General features: G+C 34.2%; 2 protein-coding genes across 2 annotated transcripts; both read left to right on the forward strand.

Moving 5' to 3' along the window:
- The first annotated feature begins 4,065 nt into the window (after window positions 1-4,065).
- Window positions 4,066-6,919, forward strand: LOC134855867 (protein chibby homolog 1-like). The gene is made up of 2 exons (XM_063872262.1): window positions 4,066-4,290; window positions 6,619-6,919. Exons 1-2 carry the CDS (start codon window positions 4,083-4,085, stop codon window positions 6,783-6,785), a joined length of 375 nt encoding a protein of 124 aa, XP_063728332.1. The 5' UTR covers window positions 4,066-4,082; the 3' UTR covers window positions 6,786-6,919.
- A 375-nt stretch (window positions 6,920-7,294) lies between these two features.
- LOC134855868 (uncharacterized) lies at window positions 7,295-8,723 on the forward strand. Its single transcript, XM_063872263.1, has 3 exons — window positions 7,295-7,475; window positions 8,179-8,306; window positions 8,560-8,723. The coding sequence occupies exons 1-3, from the start codon at window positions 7,304-7,306 to the stop codon at window positions 8,626-8,628; spliced, it is 369 nt and encodes a 122-aa protein (XP_063728333.1). The 5' UTR covers window positions 7,295-7,303; the 3' UTR covers window positions 8,629-8,723.
- The last annotated feature ends 11,124 nt before the right edge of the window (window positions 8,724-19,847 follow it).

Below are 19,847 nucleotides of genomic sequence, written 5' to 3' on the forward strand. Positions count from 1 at the left end.
ACTTGGTGATGTATTTTCGCAAAAGTTTTTAGATCTTCACGAATTAGGCTGGCGTTGTTGTTTAAAATTTCTTCATTTAATTTCCAGTAACTAGGGCCGCGCTGATACAAGTTAGATGGCTTAACAAAAACGTGTAAGAGCAAATGATCAGAAATTGATATTTGAATGCTTTGCATAGAGTCATACTGTTTCGAATTTTATAAAAACATAATCTATGCGTGCAAAAGTTTTATGTTGTTTGTCATAATGTGTATAATCACAAAAATCATTCTTGAGTGCAAAATCAACAAAACCAAAACAATCAAGAATTTGTTCTTTGAGTTGGGTAAATCGTTGGATACGTGCATCATTTAAGTATTGAAGAACTGTTAATATTATCATAACTCAGCGCATTAAAGTCACCCATCATGATAATTTTCGATTTATTAGGTAAAAATCGGATGCTTAATTTCAGGGAATTCAAAGTTGCTCGGAATGAAATTGGGTTCGCATAAACGTTGATAACAAACCAATCAAGTTTGACAAACTTTAACAATTGAAACCCTGTACTTGAAGCAATTCTTTTTGCAGGACTCAAGTTTCATGACCATAACGTTAAGAAACCACCAGAATTATTTGAGCCCGGTATGAAATCGAATTAAACATTATATTTATCCAGTAAACTCAAATGTATATTTGTAAGTTTCGATATTTTTGCTTCTTGAATGCACAAAATGAAACTGGGCGATTTTTTTAAAACTTGGCATTTTTTGATAAGTGAGTGTAATTTAGCTGGATTTCCTATGCTAAAAATGTTAACGGAAAAAATATCTGGTTTTTCGCACATAGAAATTTTGCTAAAACTTCCCTCCAACCAAGACTTCTCCGTTATTTTTAGATTTCATTTTTGGCCCTTTCTTCCGTGTTAAAACTGACCAAGAGGTTGGTGAAGTTTAACGCTCTCTTTTTGTAAGCATTCTTCCGTCAGAGGAATATTTTCGTTTGTTATTTTCGATATTTAAATTGTCTTTTTTTTCTTTTGCAGAGTAAGAATGAAAATCTACGACCTGATCGTTGAGAACCTCATCCTTTTGTTTTTCTTCGCTTGGAGTTGGTGCACTGTTTGTTTTAGATTCATCAATCAAAACTCTAGATGGTGGTGCTTCAACATTCTTATCTTCTTCATTTTCGGTACCATTACAAAACTTATCGCTTGTTGTTTCGTCATCGTTTTTCTCGTCGCTGGCATTATTGGAGCTTGGTTTTTGTGGGTAGTGATTATTTGGATTATTGGTTTTTTTGTTCCCTATGTTGCACCAATCATCGTGATGACCTTTTTCTTGGCGTCCAGACATCTTGCATTTTTGACATTCATGTAGTGAAGGTATGTGAAACGAAATTTCTACACTTTCCCACATTTTAAAGCCATCCATTCTCGATTTGTAAGACCAGTCCTTCAATTTTTTCTCTTGTTCTTCGTTTTGTATTTTAACTTCTAAAATTGCTCTTCCTGTGTTAATATACTGACCCGGTTCAGTTACGATACAGGTCTCACGTTGGAATATGGGGCTATGAATTATGTCTTCTGGCAATTGGAGAATTAATTTCGCTTCGATATCGTTGCATACATAAGGCAAGTTCGACAATTTTTTTTTTGCTAGTTAAGGGTAAATGTTCTTCGGTCTATGAGACCTTGGAAAGCATCCCATGGGAAATACCGTCCTGTTAAGTAGAATGATTCCTTCGCTTTTGATGCTAGTTATGAATTGCACTGCTTCGGGGGGAGCAATAACTGTCAGTGTATGAAGTTTGCGGTCATCTTTCGTCACAGTTATTGTTTTTGAGATTGTCATCTTCTGTTGCATTGTTGTGGGGAATTGTTTAAGTATATCGGAAGCACAACTTCGATATGCCTGCGCCAGATTTTCAGCTGACTTTACAATTTCTCTCGAGAATGGGGGGATGATTTTGATTATTTGGATTTTTTTTGTTTCTGTCGTCGATTTGTTTGCTGTTAGCGCATTTCTGAAATTTGTCTCCGCTTCAATCAGCACTTCGTGAGTAATTGGTAGCTGAGATTCCGTCAGTTGTTGTTGACTCATGACTTGGTTTTACTCAATGGGGGGGCAAAAAAGCCTTCACCCGGAGATATACTTGAAATAAAAATGGATTTTTCTCTTTCAAAATGTAGAAATCAGAAGGCAAAAACATCAACTTTTCTCCACCCTTTTCCTAATGACTGAGTTTCCAGAGTTTTAAAATTTCAAATTTTTGATTTGAACAGGAACATTTGAAATACCAAAACGGCAATTCTGGCTCCAAATAAAGTTGAAAACCATTTGGAACAATGCCGAGCTTTCTCACAGAATCTCAGTCTTCACGTTCATTTGAAACAGTTGCTCGATCAAACAAAATAGTTGACGAGCCAGAAGCAGAAGACCGCTCACGATTCGACAAAGTCATTGGGTTACCCAGACAGCTCATTTTTTGACAAAGTCACTGGGTAACCGCCGGCAGAAGCAGAAGACCGCTCAAGGCTCTACGAAGTCACTGGGTAACCGCTGGCAGAAGCAGAAAACCGCTCACGATTCGACAAAGTCACTGGGTAACCGATGGCAGAAGACCGGTCACGATTCAAAGTCACTGGGTAACCGATGGCATAAGCAGAAGACCAGTCACGATTCGACAAAGTCACTGGGTAACCGCTGGCAGAAGCAGAAGACCGCTCACGATCCGGCTGGGTAACCGCTGTCAGTCAATTCCATTTCCTATGAATTATTGTCTGTACGGTGGAACGCTTTCCGTTTTATAATACATAACCTGTGTCCATTTGTATTGGATGTTTAATTTACCATTCATTCATTCATTCAAAAACGGCCGTTTTGAGTGAAAATATACAGAAAAAAACAGACGATTGCAAGACAGCAAATAGTCGGAAAAGAGAGAGAGAAAAATAGAAGATAAACGAGGTCTCTTATCGTGACATCAAGGCGCTATAAGGGTGCTTATTACAAGAAGATTGTGGGAACGGAAGGTCCAGTAGGACAGTCGGGATTGCACTGAACCCTCTCGTGCAACAAAATTGGAGAGATAACGACGTTATCTCCGGGAGAGTGCGAAATCAGAGGCCCGGTGCCTAGAGGCTGTCAGAAAGCTTCAATGATATTATAGCTGCTGTGATGTCCTGAATGTATTTAATTTAATCCGATACTAATTTAGTATTGCAGAGCATGAGCAGTTAGAGCCGAGGAAAGAGTAAATCCATCTCTAATGGGTTTAGTATATAATTGTCACTAAAACATATCTAATTGTTGTTTTCTAGCCGTGTTGTTAATAATGATCACGTAGTCTGGGGATCAGAGACCCAGCTATGTGGTTATTTTCGCATGCAAACGAAAGCTGATCAAAAGTCGTTTGGCTGATGGCCTAAAAGTGGTAACTTAAAGTTAGCCCTTAAACAGACCAGAGAAACAACTGGCTAGGTCAAGACGGGTAAAAACGAGTAGGATCAAGGTAACTGACTTCAGCCAGTCGTCATTAGTTTTTTTTTCTACGCTCCGTCACTGTGTAATGTCTGGGCGAATGTTACATGGCTCGAAGTCCAGAAAAAAACAGCTGGCAGGTTTTCCTTGTTTTTGAATTCATTTCGGTGTTTGTATGAAGCTCCTGGTAGCCCTCCAATAGCTCAGGTTCCGATTTCCACTCGGAAAAAGGAGAAATCAGAAAAAGGAGAGCCCTCTAACTGTGTTTAATTCTCTAGCATGTGAGAGGTCTCTGGTGTATTCGAGGTAAATAGTTAGAAACAATGGTTAGTAAGTCGGTGTGCGTGTTGAAGAGCTATCTTTTTCAGGCATATGTACCAATTTCTGAATTATGAAATTATTTTTTGCAGAAAATGCCGAAATACAATTTAAAAAAAAATCTTTTACGGTCAGTTTTTCGTCAGTGTGCGTAACTGGAAACATATTTTAGGGTGGTGATGATATACTGAAGATTTAAGTACCTCAAATATTGAGTAGTTTGTTATATTGAAAGTAAGTAACGTTTCAGAATATAGAGTTTTGAGCAAAAAATTTGTTTTAGTTAAATGATATTCAAATAAAATGGGAATATTTGGTACGAATCCTTTTCAACCGAAGCGAGTGCCTGAGCGCAGGAAAAAAGCAGAATCTCTCAATGAGCTATCAGTCAACGAGCCAGATACAAGAGCGGAATTTGAACGAGACAAGCACGAAGCATCGCAGTTAAAAGGAGCAAAATTGAGAACTAACAGTGGGGAACTTGTGTTTCTCAATGGAGCCTGGAAAAAAGGTAACTTATCATGATTTAATTGTATCGACCCAGCAATCCATCAACGATTCAAATTAGTCAAAGTTTAGAAAAATCAGAATGCAGCAAAATTAGAGTTCTCAATAGAAAGCTTTTGCGCTAATTTACTGTTTATTTAGAGGAGTGGAGATTCTTAAGTAGATACCGTAGGATGGGATTGTGGAGTAAGTTCCCTTCTTTTTTGATTTCGTAGTTTTCGAGGCTGTGAGAGAGGACTTTTTCATAATATTTAAGACGACTCTTTTTATAAACGGTTTCTGAAATTTTGCTCTGGAAGTTAAAGCCTTTAATAATCAAAGTATTTTTAATGCCGAATTGTTGGCAATATCTTTGATCTAAGGCAATTTAATCAATTAAAAACGACACCAATTTAGGTTAATTCGTGTTTTGAACTCGGTTTTTAAGAGTAATGAACGTATTAAAAACTCTTATATAGGTCTTGGTATTTTTTTCAGGAAAAAGTTTAAAATGCTCTAATAGCTACAGACGTGCAATCATACATATTAATGTATTTATGAATGCACTTAGGTATATATGCACTTTTTCAATTCAATTGAAATTCATCAGCTGAAGGTGACGTAAAAATGAACTCTCCAAATACGAACGTGGAAATGGCGCGAAAAAAACGTGAACTGTTTCTAGTTTCGAAAGTGAAAATAAATTAAGAGTAATGAACGTGGTGATCACTCTTATTGTAGGTCTTGCTGATATTTTTTGTTTTTTTTTTCTCAGGAAGTCTCTAATAACTACACATGTGCGTTCATACATATTAATGTGTTTATGAATGCACTTAGATTTATATGCATTTTTTGAGTTCAGTTAAAATTCATCTGCTGAAAGTGACTTAAATAGCACTCCCCAAATACGAACGTGGAAATGGCACAAAAAAACGTGAGCGATTTCTAGTTTCGAAAGTAGAATTTAAATTTTTTATTTCCAGCGGAATAAAAACTTTACCTGTTGATCCAGTTTTCTCTAGTTGGGTTAATGTTATCAAAAAAGCGCCAGTCATAGGTTTTTTTTAGAAACTCAAAGAACTCTAAGGGAATCTATTTTTTTTATTTAAAATCCGAAATTTGAGATTTTTCAGCTAAGTCAGTTTTTTGTTTACTTGCGTTCATTACTCTTTTCCATCTGTCAGTTGGAAAAGAGTAATGAACGCAAGTAAACAGGAAAAAAAACACTGACTTTGTTGAAAAAATCTCAACTTTCGAATTTCAAAGAAAAAATAGATACCCTTGAAGCTATTTGAATTTCTAGAACAATTTATGGGTGGCGCTTTCTGATAACATAAACTCAATTTGAGAAAACTGATTCAAAAGGTAAAGTTTTAATTCCGCTGGAAATCTAAAAATTAAATTCCATTTTCGAAAGTAGAAATCAATCGTTCACGTTTTTTCGCGCCATTTCCACGTTCGTATTTGGAGAGGGCTATTTACGTCGCTTTTAGCAGATGCATTTCAAGTGAACTCGAAAAGTGCTTATATACCTAATTGCAGGGGCTGACCACGTGCCGATCCAAAGGGTCCCCCTTTGTACTATTTTGGGATATCCATTTTTGGCTGAGTGATCCAAAAATTTTTCTAAAGGCGCCTTTGGCGCCAATATATATAAATTTTAGTGGGGAGGGCGCACCAAAAAAAACGTAAAATTTTTTCGGTTAATTTTTTCCAAAAAAGTGCTTAAAAACGCTATTTTTGGCCTCTTTTTCAAAATTTTTGCCTGCGGTGCTGAAGTTTTGGCCAAAACAGGGTCTTTTTAGTGCTTTGGGGAGCTCGGAAAATCATTTCGGGCGACCTACAAAAATATCAACAAAAATCTTGACTACGTTCAGAGTCTTGACTACGTTCATTGCTCTTGAAAACCGTGTTCAAAACACGAATTTTTAAGTGTGGAAATCAACGAAAAACAGAAATACGACATTGAAATGAACAGTTCAAGGTTAATTAACTTTGTTCAGATTCGTTGACCGAAAAGGATATTGCCAACAGTTTGGCATTAACTATATAAAATAGTTCTTTGCACTAGCGATCTCGCGAGCGTAGTTTTATAAGATTCAGACAAATTCGCTCATGTTAACTCAAAGAATTGTCATTCATTCTTAAGTTTGACTTCAAAGCATGCTTTTTTGCTGCATGGGATTGTATTGCGAGACAAAACTTTTATGGCTATGCGGGCGAGGCAAGAGACTCTTGGCCGGGAAGTCCGAGCTCGAATCCCATAGTTGCAGTTTTTTGTAGTCTGAAGTTGATTTTCTTTCCATGTAGATTTTTCCAACTTCTGGCGATCGAATTAAATCATATGTTTCAGTGTCACATGGCGAAGATGAAGAGGAATGTGCCAAAATAGAAGAGGAAAATGCAGAATTGGAGGAAAAGAACAATTTGCTGAAACTGCAGATAGAAACGCTTCTCGATCTTGTCACAGAACACTCGGCCAGTGTACAGACCCTGGAGAAAGAACTTGCGAACATGTGAAAGAAATGTAAAATTATTTGTTGTATAAAATTTGCAGTCTGTATAAATTCTTAAGTTTGTAATTAAAACAAATTTGTAATTAGATTTTAGTCTCGGTATACATCTATGTTAGTGTAAACCATATTTGAAATACATAGATTTGGCCCTAACTTTTTTCATTTTCTTCGTTGTTTGATTGTTTGCCGATACAAGCCATGATGTCAACTATTTGGCTTTATTTTTCATCGGATTGGCTTTTGCAGTCCTGACTATGTACTAAATCAATAAACGGATCTGCTTAACAATATCTCCCGCTATGGTACCTACTTAGGAATCTGCACCCCTATCAATAAATACAGTAAATTAGCACTGAGCGTTCTATTGAGAATTATGATTTTGCTGCATTCTGATTGGTCGAAAAATCGACCATTTTGATCTACTTAACAATCTTCTCCCCTTTCTTGAAAGAGGTGGAGATTGTTAAGTAGATCCTAATCAACAGCATAGCTACATGTAAAGTATATTTATTTAAGGTCCAAATGACTTTTCATCTGAGGCGTTCTCTGAAACGAAAAGCACAGTCTCTCGTGGACATTCGGGCCAAAGGAGACACAGCTGATCTGAATGTGGACGATTGGTCTGAGCCGACCCTCAATTTAGGCAGCGTGGGTAGCGTCAAGTTCAACTCAGAGCAACACATTTTACAACTTTGTGAGATTCGATTTTGAAAGAACTGTTTTTCAAATTAATGATTGAGTGATTTTAATTTAAAATTGTTTTTGCCTGCTCATTACCCTCAACATACGCATGTATAGTAAATGAGGTGTTTTAGGAAAATCTCTTTGAGAAACCCGTGAACTAAGGTTCGTGTGAGCTCAATTTAAATATGCTGATTTGATTTGTGGAGGATATCAGAAAGTTTATTCCTAGAGCCTTTGAATGGGAAGATTTTATGGGTGCCAGTAAATGACAGCTTTCTGGCCTTTGCAAGAAGATGTAGAAAACTGCCCTGCAATCAATATGTTAGGTGGCTTGACAGTTTTTCACGAAAAAAAAACGGTGATATGTTACAATAGGTTGTAGCTTCAATTTAAACAGCTGGATCGCATTTTTTAAATTATTTATTTCAAAAGCTAATTTTTTGGCAAATGAAGTGTAAAATTTGAATTTTTGATTAACATTTTCACCTGGCAGACTAATTTATTTACAAAAATTATTTTAGTAAGTAGTACAATAGGTTGAAATTGAAATGACTCTAATATGCAAAATATTTCTCAAATTTAATACATGCACTATACTCAAAATTACCACCTATTGTAACATAGCACCAAAAAAACAACGAGAGAAACTTTTTACGCTACCGTCGAGTTCAATATAACGGTGTAAAATATGTGAGATGATGATGGATGTTTAGGCTCCAATTCCTTACCAGATGTCAGTCCTCCCGTAGGCAGTAGATTAGCAGAATTAAAAGAAAGGAACTTGGCGCTGAAACACGAGAACGATCTGCTAACGTGGAAATTCAATGTGCTTGCAGATATGGTAATATCGCCTTAATTTGAAACTCGCTTTATAAATATTTATTTAAATTAAATATATAAAATCAATGGGACCTGGTAGTGTTTTCAATTGGTTTACTCCGTTTTATGATTAAAAATTGTCTTCGATCTAACCATTATTCAGATGAATTTTAAAAATCTATTTGGTTTTGTCGATTGAAGTTTTTTTTTTGTTAAATTATGCAGTTTTTTGCAAAATTTTGACTGTTTCTTGTGCACTTAATCCGTTGTTTCAGCTTGTGGAGCATTTTGCAGAAGTAAAGATTTTGAAGAATGAAATTGAATGGAAAGAAGGCAGACACTAGTAGTGATTGATTTGCCAAACTTCAAAGTAACTTAGCCTGTACATTGTTAAGCAGTTGTAAATTTGTATGTATTGAAATATCTATTGCCTTAAATTTTGGACTGTAAATAAAATTTTTGTTTATGGACATTGGACTAAGTCGTGAACATTGTGAATACTCTTAGATAGGTCATGGTGATTTTTCAGGAAAAAGTTTTTAAATTGTGTAAAGGTAGGCAAACTCCACAATCCAACAGCAAAAAGTAAAGATCACGAAAAACGTGATTGATTTCTAGTTTCGATAATAAATTTAATTTTCAGTTTTGCCAGCGAAATAAAAATTTTACCTCTTGATCCAGTTTTCTCAAACTGGGTTAATTTTATCAAAAGAATGCACTAAAAAAAAACAAATAAGCATTGTAACAGAAAACAACTTTCAATCATTTTTTAAAGGAAAAATCTATGAATTTTTAAGTTCAAATTTTTTCCTAATTTCAATAAAACATTCTTGGGTTTTTACTTTTGATTCAGGCAATTTGCGGCAATTGAATTAATAGTTTTTGACATAAAATTTTCAAACCTTATTGAAGATATTGTATCCCTGAAATCTAATATAAAAAGATATTTTACCTACGATCATTTTTTTGCAAAGTTCTGCGAGTTAAAAATTGTCAACTTCACCATGCTGTGGACTAATTTATGCACACTTGAAGATTTTATTGATAATGCTGAAAGTGTAAAGCGAGTATGCAAGAGGAATAATTCCGCAATTGTTTCTAGTTGAGTTGAAGCTAGCCAACTGGTCGTAGTAATTTCGTAGATTCGATTTTCCTACTTGATCTTTGATATTGTCCACAATTTAGGAGTTTTCAATTTTTTCCCCAAAAGATTTGATATGGATTAAGCTATGATAAAAATTTACTCTGATATACAAGAAGTTTTTTAATTTATTCAGTACTTAGTGGAAAGTTATGGTTGATTGCGGTATTCTCCGAACGGAGTTCGTCCGATTAAATTTGAGTTCGTCTGTCAATTTCTAAAAAGAAAATGAAAATTTTCTATTATATTCTGTTGAAAATGGGTTGTTGTTTTTGTAACTCTAGCGAGCTTGCGAGCAAACTATATAAGTACGAATCTTCTTTTTTTCTTACCTAACACGCGAAGGTCAAGCAGTGTTCATTAAAATTGACACATCATCTCGAGGTCGCAGATCGAACCCGAGAAGTAGTCGAATTTTCAATAATTCGAGGCTTAATTGTGCTCTTTTTATTGAACTTTATAAAGCCGTTTTTTGTCGTGTTCTCGCTAGTGCAGCGTGTTTGTATTTAATAACTTTGAGAACGAGCGAGCAGTGAATTTTTAGTCTCCTAGTGAAAGTTTTTTTTAAAAAATGGCAGTTTTGATCCATATAGTAAAAAAAACCACCGAAACGCTGGGGCGATGGAGGTTTTTCAAAAATACAACACCGAAAGGGGATTGCTTTTGGTGGAAAAGTGGTTTACTGGTTCTGAGGGGTAGGGGTATGGTGTAATTGTCTAAGGGTCAAACATTGAGCAGGGTTGCTTGATTTGAATCATTGATTAAATCCGATTAAGTCTTGATTTTAGTCAGAGCTTTTCTTCGATTTAAATCAAAGGAAATTCCAACTTGAGTGGCGTGTTTTTTTCCGCCAATTACCCGCTAACTATCACCCGCCAGTTCTGTAAAACTGGTCTTTTGTATACCTGTTGTAAATCAAAACTGAAAGTTGATCAACTGTTTCCATAATTAACTTGATTTCGAAAAATTTTCTAGCACTACTTTTGTTTTTACTAAGATACTCGGCAGTTTTCGAAAAACCAGATAAATCAAAAAAATTGGTTTAAATCCAAAAAAAAACGATTCATTTGTTCTTTTTTTTCTAATTTATATATTGGTTTTTATGCAACCCTGGCTGTTGTATCCTTACTTAAAATATCACAAAAAAAATCGATTTAAAACAAAAAAATAAGATTTTTTTTTTCAAGAAGGTAAATATAACTTTCATGCAACCCTTGTTGTTTTAGCCTTACTTAAAATATCATAAAATACCGCAACAAATTGAATCTTTTTGTAAATAAGTCTGAAAAACTTTTTTTCTAAATGTTTTTCGTTAGAATCGGATTCTAAACTGAGAAGGTTTGAACCAGATTGTATAACTGAAGATTGCACGACGTTGAAAAGTTTGTTGAACCTGTGAAAAAGTATAGAGAAACCGACAAACTCACGCACAAAATGTAAATTGCATCTACGCAAACAATCAAGAAAGCAGCAAAAGGAAGCTTCAAATTGGGAAATTACAACGCAAGCACTGTATTTTAAGCTTTACGGAAATAACTGAACCAAAAAAAATCAGAAAAAATTCGCAAAACACAGCAGCATTAAAAAGCTTTTAGTTTTTAGTGCGAGCCCTATGTAAAATTATAAAAATGGAATGCGTCATTTGAAGTCAACTTACGAAAGGAAATTTACAAGCACATTTGAAAATAGATAAAAAGTCAAAACAGAAAAGAGACACAAAAGACAAAGTCAGCAAAAGGAACACGAAACGGTGAACAGTTTTAAGCTTTCTTGAAAACTAAATCATTCAAATAAGCAAATATTTAGTTTGATCATCCTTCAAACTTAAAACTAACTAATAATTTAATTTTCATAAAACGATTTCTTCTCTAAAATCTAAAACTCCTTCAGTTGACTGATTGCTTCAAAGTTTTTCAAATTAGCCACTGGTACACGTAGTTCAACTTGATTAATAGGTTGTTTTTATCAACGGATAAATAATCGCGCGGCGCAAATAACCCTGTGAAATGCGCTTTCATCAGAAAAACGGATCTGCCTTTTTTCCCCTAAATATAAACTGTACCCCTGTAAGTTTTGAGAATGTTAAAATTACTGATTGTAGGAATCAAATTGAATACTTTCTACAAACTGCGCTATCTAGAAGAAGCGTCTTTTGCCAATGATGGGAGCGTTTTTCCAAAAAGCAACCACATTTATTGGGACGCTTAACTGTGCACTATTTAATCATTTCTTTAATTCTTAATTTTTAAATCACTTGACTGACATGAAAAAAATAAAGAAAAAATCTGCGTGAACCAATATTTCTGTATGTCTCGATAAAGGACACTTAGGGCCCAGCTACAGCTGGAGGAACCTGTTTGATATTTTTGAATTTGTTATATTAATGCGGGACGAAAAGCGTAACGTCAAAAATTGGACTTTGCCCGAAACATTAGTTGTTTCTACTGAAAAAAGTGAGTAACAATTTTGAGTTTTTAGATTTTTCCAAGACATAACCTTTCTCTCAGAAAAAATAAGGAATAACCGCTTCTGCAGGAAACAGATTTGATAGAGTATTTTAGAAATATTTAAGAAAATTAACAATTTCTCAGTCAAGTTTTGATGATGTTTGAAGTATGTTTTGGAAGCTGTTCTCAGTGTCGAGTTCAATTTTTGAATCTACTTTACAATCTCTGTAGAAAAATTGGACTTTGCCCGAAACATTAGTTGTTTCTACTGAAAAAAGTGAGTAACAATTTTGAGTTTTTAGATTTTCCCAAGACATAACCTTTCTCTCAGAAAAAATAAGGAAATTGTATTTCAGAAAATTAACAATTTCTCAGTCAAGTTTTGATGATGTTTGAAGTTTGTTTTGGAAGCTGTTCTCAGTGTCGAGATCAATTTTTGAATCTACTTTACAATCTCCCCCTTTCAAGAAAGGGAGGGGGAGATTGTTAACTAGGTTCAGTTAGTCGAGTTTTCGACCAATCAGAAAGCTGCAAAAATAGAACCATCAAAACAAAGCGCTAGTGCTATTTTTAAAATTGTGATTGGTGTTTTTTTTTCAAGCTTGTTTGTCCCTTCACCACTGCGCTAGAATCGACCCAGTTTTGAAAAAAAATGAAATGCATTTTAACGGTTTAGCGTACGTTGTATCAAAAATCGTGGAATTTTTTTTTTCATTAAATGTTAGTACCCTGCATTCTTTTTTATCATTGCGATTATGAGTGATCACAAATTTTCAGAGACCGTGGCTACCCTGTTGAAACAGTAATGAAAACTTTTGTACAATAATAAATAAAGCGCGTAATTTTCATGCATCTAAGTTTTAGCTTCGGTGATTTGACTTTTGGCATTTTTTTATCCACACTCGATTATTTTTTTAGTTGTGTTCTCCTAGAAACTCAGTGAGACTTAAATTGTTTATTTTAAGTGCAAAAACCTTATAATATTCAGATTCACAATTTGTTTTTTTTTTCATTGTTAAGCCAGCTACCATTTTTTTTCAAAGAATCAGCTTTCATTAGTTTAAAATCTGTTCTATAAGCTGGTCTTGAAAGTTTCAAAAAAGTTATCAGCTAATTCCTCACTTTCTTTTTTTCTCGACCTCCTTTTTTCTGAGAAGTGTTTTCAATATTTGCGAAGGTTCACTTTAATACACTTGCAAAGCGAATGTGTTCTTGCAAACATTTTTTCCCCGACCTAAGTCTGAAACATTGGTGCCAATTTTTTCGTAGCATGTGTTTCACATTCTATAATTAATCAAATCACACAATTGATGCATTTTTAAATCACCAAATAAACCGAAAATGGTGATTTGTTTCAAACAACATAACAATAATGAAAACTCGACCTCAGTATTTTTCTATCTCAATATATCTAGGAATTATTTTGAAATGCATAGTTCATACATAATATAGTTTTATGCTTTGCAATTTGGTAACTGCAAAGTTAGTGTGGATGCCTGAAATTTGTTATAATCCAAATTATTACTTGCAAAAATAAGTCTATTTGTATTTGGTGTCACTTATCCTTTATTCGTTCTTGTGTTTGTCGGTTGTTAAGCTTGAGTGGCTGAGTGGATAGTGCGTGCGACTCAAAATCTCTTGATTGAAGTAGATCGTAGGTTCGAAGCCTACACGTAGCCGAGATTTTAGCTAATTCGAGACCTTTTTTTTACTTTCTCCGATTTTGCTTTATAGAGCTGCTCTTTGGTCTTGTTCTCGCAAGTGCTTGCAAGCGCAGCTTCACCTCTGTGTGAAAAATTTAGCAAATGACTGTTTTTTTTTGTCTCCACTAGTTTTGTACTTTCAAGCTGACTATTCTTTTTTCACGTCATATTCATGATTCTTGTAGAATCTACAGATCCTTCACATACTTCGATTTTGTATGATGCCAAAAACGTTTTTTCAATGTTGAGTTTTGAACGTTATTGCTATTTCGGAGTTTGTACTTGCGAGAGCAATTGTCTTGTAATCTGGGACTAAATTTTTTTTCCGTGAAAGTTTTTTCTCAAGCCCGTATGATAATAAACCTGCTTTATAATGACGTCTTCTCAATTGGTCTAACGATTACACGTGTGCCTCACGATCCTTATTTTCTGGGTTTTCAATTCCAACTAGGTTTTGTTTTTTGCAATACTTCATAACTTAAATTTTTAGGAAAAATTGAATTGTAGAACTTAGTGTTTGTCTTCTTATTCTTTGTTTTTAATGTATCTATTTTAAACAATTTTTTATCATCCTCTAAAGTGGCTCTGGTATTTAAAAATTTACGAGCTCTGACTTTAAACAGGTTTCTTTTGTTGTTAAATGGTCTCGGCTTATGTTATATCCGCTCAGTCACTTTAGAATATGTCCAATTTTGGTACGATAAAAAGCAAATTATTGTCAACACTTTCGAAAAAAATGCCTGATCTGACTTTCAAAATGTCACCAAAAAAATTGTATCTTAGATTGAATTTTAGAATTTTGAAAAAAAAATTGAATTTTGGATCCGCCAAGGGTTTGGACCAACAGAAAACGAAAAGAAGGTTAGTTTATTTAGTTCTATCTAAGAATTTAGCGATTTAAAATTCTAACAAAAAAGATCGTGTTCTTGCTATTAGTCATCGATTTTTTTAGGTTGTTAAAAATTCCAGAAAAAGGTTGCTTTTGGTGTAAAAGTTTGTTGAAAAAAAAGTGTGTTTGAGGCGAAAAATATGTTAAGCAAATTTTGTGGGATGTTTTATCAAATTAGAAAATATTTTATAACAAATCAATGAATAAAATGTACAAAAGATAGGTTAAACCATCTAAGCAATACGGCGTACTTCTTATGCTGATACGGATTTTTATGAAAACAATGCTTTTTTCAGAAACGCAATCAGTCAAATAAACAAATTGGAAATCAAAAACGTCTTAATACCGTAAAGGAACTCCAAAATTATGAACCACTGAAACTATTACTTAAAAAATGAGAAAATAATCCCCTTCAGAATTCATAAATAAAAATATCAATCAAGCTGAAACTATTATGGTCAAAAAACGGGAACCTTAAAACTCAAAAGTTTGTCATTGATTGCAATATTCTTTCAAATATACAAATATATATACTTTTATATATACTTTTTTAAACTACTATTTACATTTATATTAGTTTAATTAAACCAATGATTTCTAGAAAAAGAATGTAGATTAATCTGTTTTGAGTAAATTATCATACAAATTAGAGTGGAAAGTTCAAATTGTGTATAAAACGTGGAAGATTTTTTAAAACAAATGAAATTGGTTATACGAAAGTCTAAAATGACAGAGGCCTAAAACAGTATCTAATGACGATCTACCAAAGCGATCTGCATTTTGTTAAAAAATATATATAAAGAGTGATGAAATGTTAGATATGTTTTAGAAACAAAAACAATTTTTTTTTCAGTATAAAGAAAAAAGGAATTGTTAAAATCGCAAACAATCATCAAAATTTTTGAGTGTCACAATGGCGACAATAAAAACTGTTTTTGATATACTGGGCTGCATATAATTTTTTGCGCTAAAATCAAGGCATTTGTGAAACTTAAACACAAAATATTGAATTCTTCGTCTGCTTATAAGGATGACTTTACATGGACATTTCATTTTTAAAATTTAGCATATGTGAGTTTTGTGCCTTGTAACAAATTTACACCCTTTTGCAATAGGGGGGAGATAGCTAACGAAATCACCTAAAGTTCCATTTAAGTTAACAAGATCCCGTAAAGTTGTACTATCGCGACGACAGTTTCCTTTTAAATGACAAAGTATTAAAGTATGATTTATCGTATTGTAAGCAACTTCAGTGTGCATTTTGCGTCTAACCAAAAAAATAACAGCTGATACAAATATTTTGTTTTTTTTTCAAAGCCGGAACAGAAAACTGTAATTGGCAAGTTCATTTAAGGAAAAACGGGACAGGTATTCAATTTGGGGTCAAAAGTGCTTTTTTGAATTAGTAGCCAGATACTTTACAGTTGCGCTTTATAGAAAATTCTATACTTTACGTTGCGCTTAATGTATTGTTCAATGCTTTTGTAATCATTAAAAGCCGCACCACGACAGTAAAATAAATTAAATACATGAAGTTGAGTTATTCTTAATTACGCTTTATTAAATATTTTCTCTTGTTGGTTACTTGAGACCAGATCATTGAACGAACTGACTTTGCTTTTATCACCTTTGTGTATATGAGAGAGAGTTGATTGAACTACCGCAGTTTCGAGAATTTCTGAAGCATCAAAAATGAGTCGAGAGCAGGTAAGAAATGTTCGAGAAATTTTTTCAAATTACTATAATTTTTTTCAAGTGCGAGGTTGTTTTAGTTTAGAAAAGATAATACAATTTTAATCCCAGATACGCATTCAACAACAAATTGATAACTTTTGTGTTGAGCAACGCATGTTTTTGACTAATTGGCTATTTTCTGGCCTCGCCTGACTTTGTAATGATTTCTGTGCCGAACTAGTACCTCGCTGTTTTTATTTTCAGCGGTCGCATTTGAAAAAAATAAATGAATAAAAGCTTTTAGTTTTTGGTTCTTATCAACTTTTCACATTTCCGCAAGTTGGATATCTTTAATCTTCAACTAGTACCCCCTGTTTGCGAAAGGGGGAGGAGGAGAGATTCGTTACCAGACACAAAATCACATGCTTAACTGTTGGGAATTAATTTTTGGGGAGGGGGTGTAGTTACAGAGAACCTTCAAATTTTTAACACCTTATTTGTTTTAGGCGCCTAACCCGGAATTGCAAGCAAAAGCAGATTCCTTGGAGGATACTGCCAGTCGGGCGGAAGTCGCCCTCGCACTCGGCAGATTGGGCGCAAGAGTGGTGAGTACTCGTTAGAGCGGTTCGCTTTCGCGGATAATCGACCCCCTGCCGACCAAAAGGGTTCTCCTTTGTACTAATTTAAGATATCTATTTTTGGCTGGCGGACCCTAAGTTTTTCTAAATGCTCCTTTTTGGCCTGTTTTTAAAAAATATTGTCTGCGGCCCAGAAATTTTGGTCAAAATAGGGTCTTTGTAGTGATTTGTGAGAGCTCGAAAAATCAATTTGGTCGACCTATAAAAAGGTCAAAAAATTTCGAAAATTTTCATCCGGTGCAGATGTTTTTTTCGGCCTTCCAAGTAATCGGCCACATGCGGCGCGCAACTGTTTCTCAATGTTTGCAATTAGGTAACTAGTGGCAAACCTAACATAATGTTGATTGTCTATGATTAATAAGGCTATGGCCCACTTGCGGAATCTCACCCGAATTGACCATCATATAAAAAAATGATTATCTTTCAATTCCATTAGAGAAAAAGGTTTATCATATAAATCAGTTCATGAAGTGTATGGAAATGTTTATTATAATATTTTCATATAGCTACATGCCTTTATTATATAGCTCATCTTTCAAGTTTTTTTCTAAAGGATTTTTTCTAATCTCAAAATCATTTCTATACTCAATTAAATGTTTTCCGGAAAAAACTTTTAAATCCTGGCCAAACAAAACAGTGCACGATTTCGAACCAGTAATTTTTTCAGTAAAAACTTTCTAGCCAAATGAAAAAATTTGTGGTTTTAACTTTTATTTCTGTGTGATTTTTTTGTCGCAGCAGGTAGCCAATCTCTGTAAGCAGCCTATCTGCAAAATTATTTGACAAAATTTTTGTTTCGTGTGTTATCAGCCAAAACACAAAAATACATAACGCGTATTAGAAAACAAATATTTGTGATTTATCGAAGAAATACTTTTTCGATAAATTTTTGACACCATTTTATCAAAATATATGGAATCCGTATTATAAGTATTTCTTCTAGACACTTAGTTCTGATGTTTGATTGTTTTTTGTGACTGATTGTCCTGAAAATTTCGTCACAAGTTTCAAATGGGCAATAACTCTGTTATAATATAACATCTGTAAAATCACGTTTCACTGCATTTTACTGAAAGTGGACGATTTTTTAGCTTGTACTTGGAAAGTGATATAAAATTGGCTACAGTCTTTTTTTCTCTAAGGATTTTGTTTAATAGAAACAATTCTCATGCTTTCTTTTCACTCCTTCAATTTTTGCATGCTTATTCACTTTCACTTATTTTCTGTTCTCATGTATTTATTCATTCTTAAGAAAAAGTTTCAGTTGATGACTTGCAATTCGTTTCCAGAAAATATTTGGCAATGTGTTTTCTGCTTAATTGACCTGTGCTTAAGAGCTACCAACTTTTTGCCGCTTGATTTTTTGGCGTTTTTCTTTACTATTTTGAACAAAAAAATTAAAAAAATGTTTTACATTTAGTCGACTAAATTTAACCATTCATTTATTGTTTTCTTTTTATGTGAGTTTATGATTCTCAATTTGAAAAAAAAATGTTTTTTTTTGTTAAAACTATCAAGAAACTTTTGTTGTAGTGTAAAAAAGTTTAAGACGAGTGAATCATGCTTGCAGTTTAATTTAGGAGTCTGCAGTAAAGGTTGAAGATTTAGTTGAAATTTATTTTCTAATTGAGAAACATTACGAGGCCAAACTGTGCACTGGATTGGCGCACAATTTTGTATCTGTAGGTTCCTGGATTCCAGAGACAAATCGTTAAACATATTACAATTTTGTCGAAACTATTTCACCTTTGTTTGGTATGAAATCAAAAATCAGAAGTTAATTCGCGCATGTGGCAAAGACGTAACGCACCTGCTTATGAAGACAAAAGTCAATGGTTCAAATTTGGCCAGAAGCTTTTTTTAACTGGAAATTTTCCGCACGTCAACAAGATTTTGTATGTTTGTCGGACTTCTGTTTGTCTGCTTTTTTGTCGGCTTAGTCACCGCAGCACAAAATTTGGTTAGAGTTTGGAAATTTTTGTTCGAACTAAAAAACATTTCAGTGTATTCCGGTTTTGGCTAAGTATATGAGTTCCAAGAAATTTTGCCTGCTTTATTTTGCTATTTTTGATTTTTTAATGCTGTTTATTAAAAAATTTTAAAATTTGTTTTTTTTTCATATAAATTCAAGGAATGCACTGGTAACAACCATGCTTGAGACGAAAAATCCTAGATGTTCATTTTTAGTTGGGACCTGTTTTTTGTGTCGAAAAATGCCTATTTTGGCTCGCTATCCGCATATTAAATGCAAACTAAAACCTAATGCGCCCATCAGAAAAAATTCAAGGTTATTTTTCGAAAAAAATGATGTCATAAAATAGTTACAAAGCGTTGACCCTTTGAGTGGACAAAGGATTGAATGAATGAGTAGGCAGAAAAGCTTCGCCATTACATACATACAATAAGAGTATCAAGGTTTTCTTACCATGACTGCGCAGAATGAAGTATCCAAACTGGCATGCTGATTCTGAAGATCTTAGAGTCCTTCTGTTTTTGGTCCCACCTGAAAGACCAACCAACCCGTATTTTGGCCATTTCTCTCAATTTCAAAAAACTGGAAATTTGAAAGACCAACCAACCCTTATTTTGGCCATTTCTCTCAATTTCAAAAAAATCGGAAATTTATATGACAAGAAATAGTTTCTGTGGCTTATACGAGCAAGTTTCCATTTCCTAGGTAATCAAAACAGTAAATGTTTAATTGTGATGTTGAATTTTTTAGAGGAAAAACAAGAAGCCTAAATCGGATAGAAAACCAAAGTCATCGACATCAGCCTCAAGTTCTGTTGTCGGAGATGACCTAGACGACGAAGATGAAATAATTGTGGAAGAATCACGATCAGGGAAGGAACTGCAAAGTGCTCAGGATGACTTCGACTTCGACAGCTTCGGCAACACAGCAGACCATAAAGGACCTGTTCGGAACTCGCAAACTGTCAGCGACCACTTTTTCCACCCGGAGCAGTACGAGTCGTTTCACGACATCGAGAGCGCCGACGCAACTGCGGGGGACAGATCGCACCTAGTTGACCTTGACTCGAAGAGTGAAGAGACTGAAGGTCACATTGTGG

The sequence above is a fragment of the Symsagittifera roscoffensis genome, unplaced genomic scaffold, assembly GCF_963678635.1.
Source record: "Symsagittifera roscoffensis unplaced genomic scaffold, txSymRosc1.1 SCAFFOLD_522, whole genome shotgun sequence".
NCBI classification, from domain to species: Eukaryota; Metazoa; Xenacoelomorpha; order Acoela; family Convolutidae; genus Symsagittifera; species Symsagittifera roscoffensis.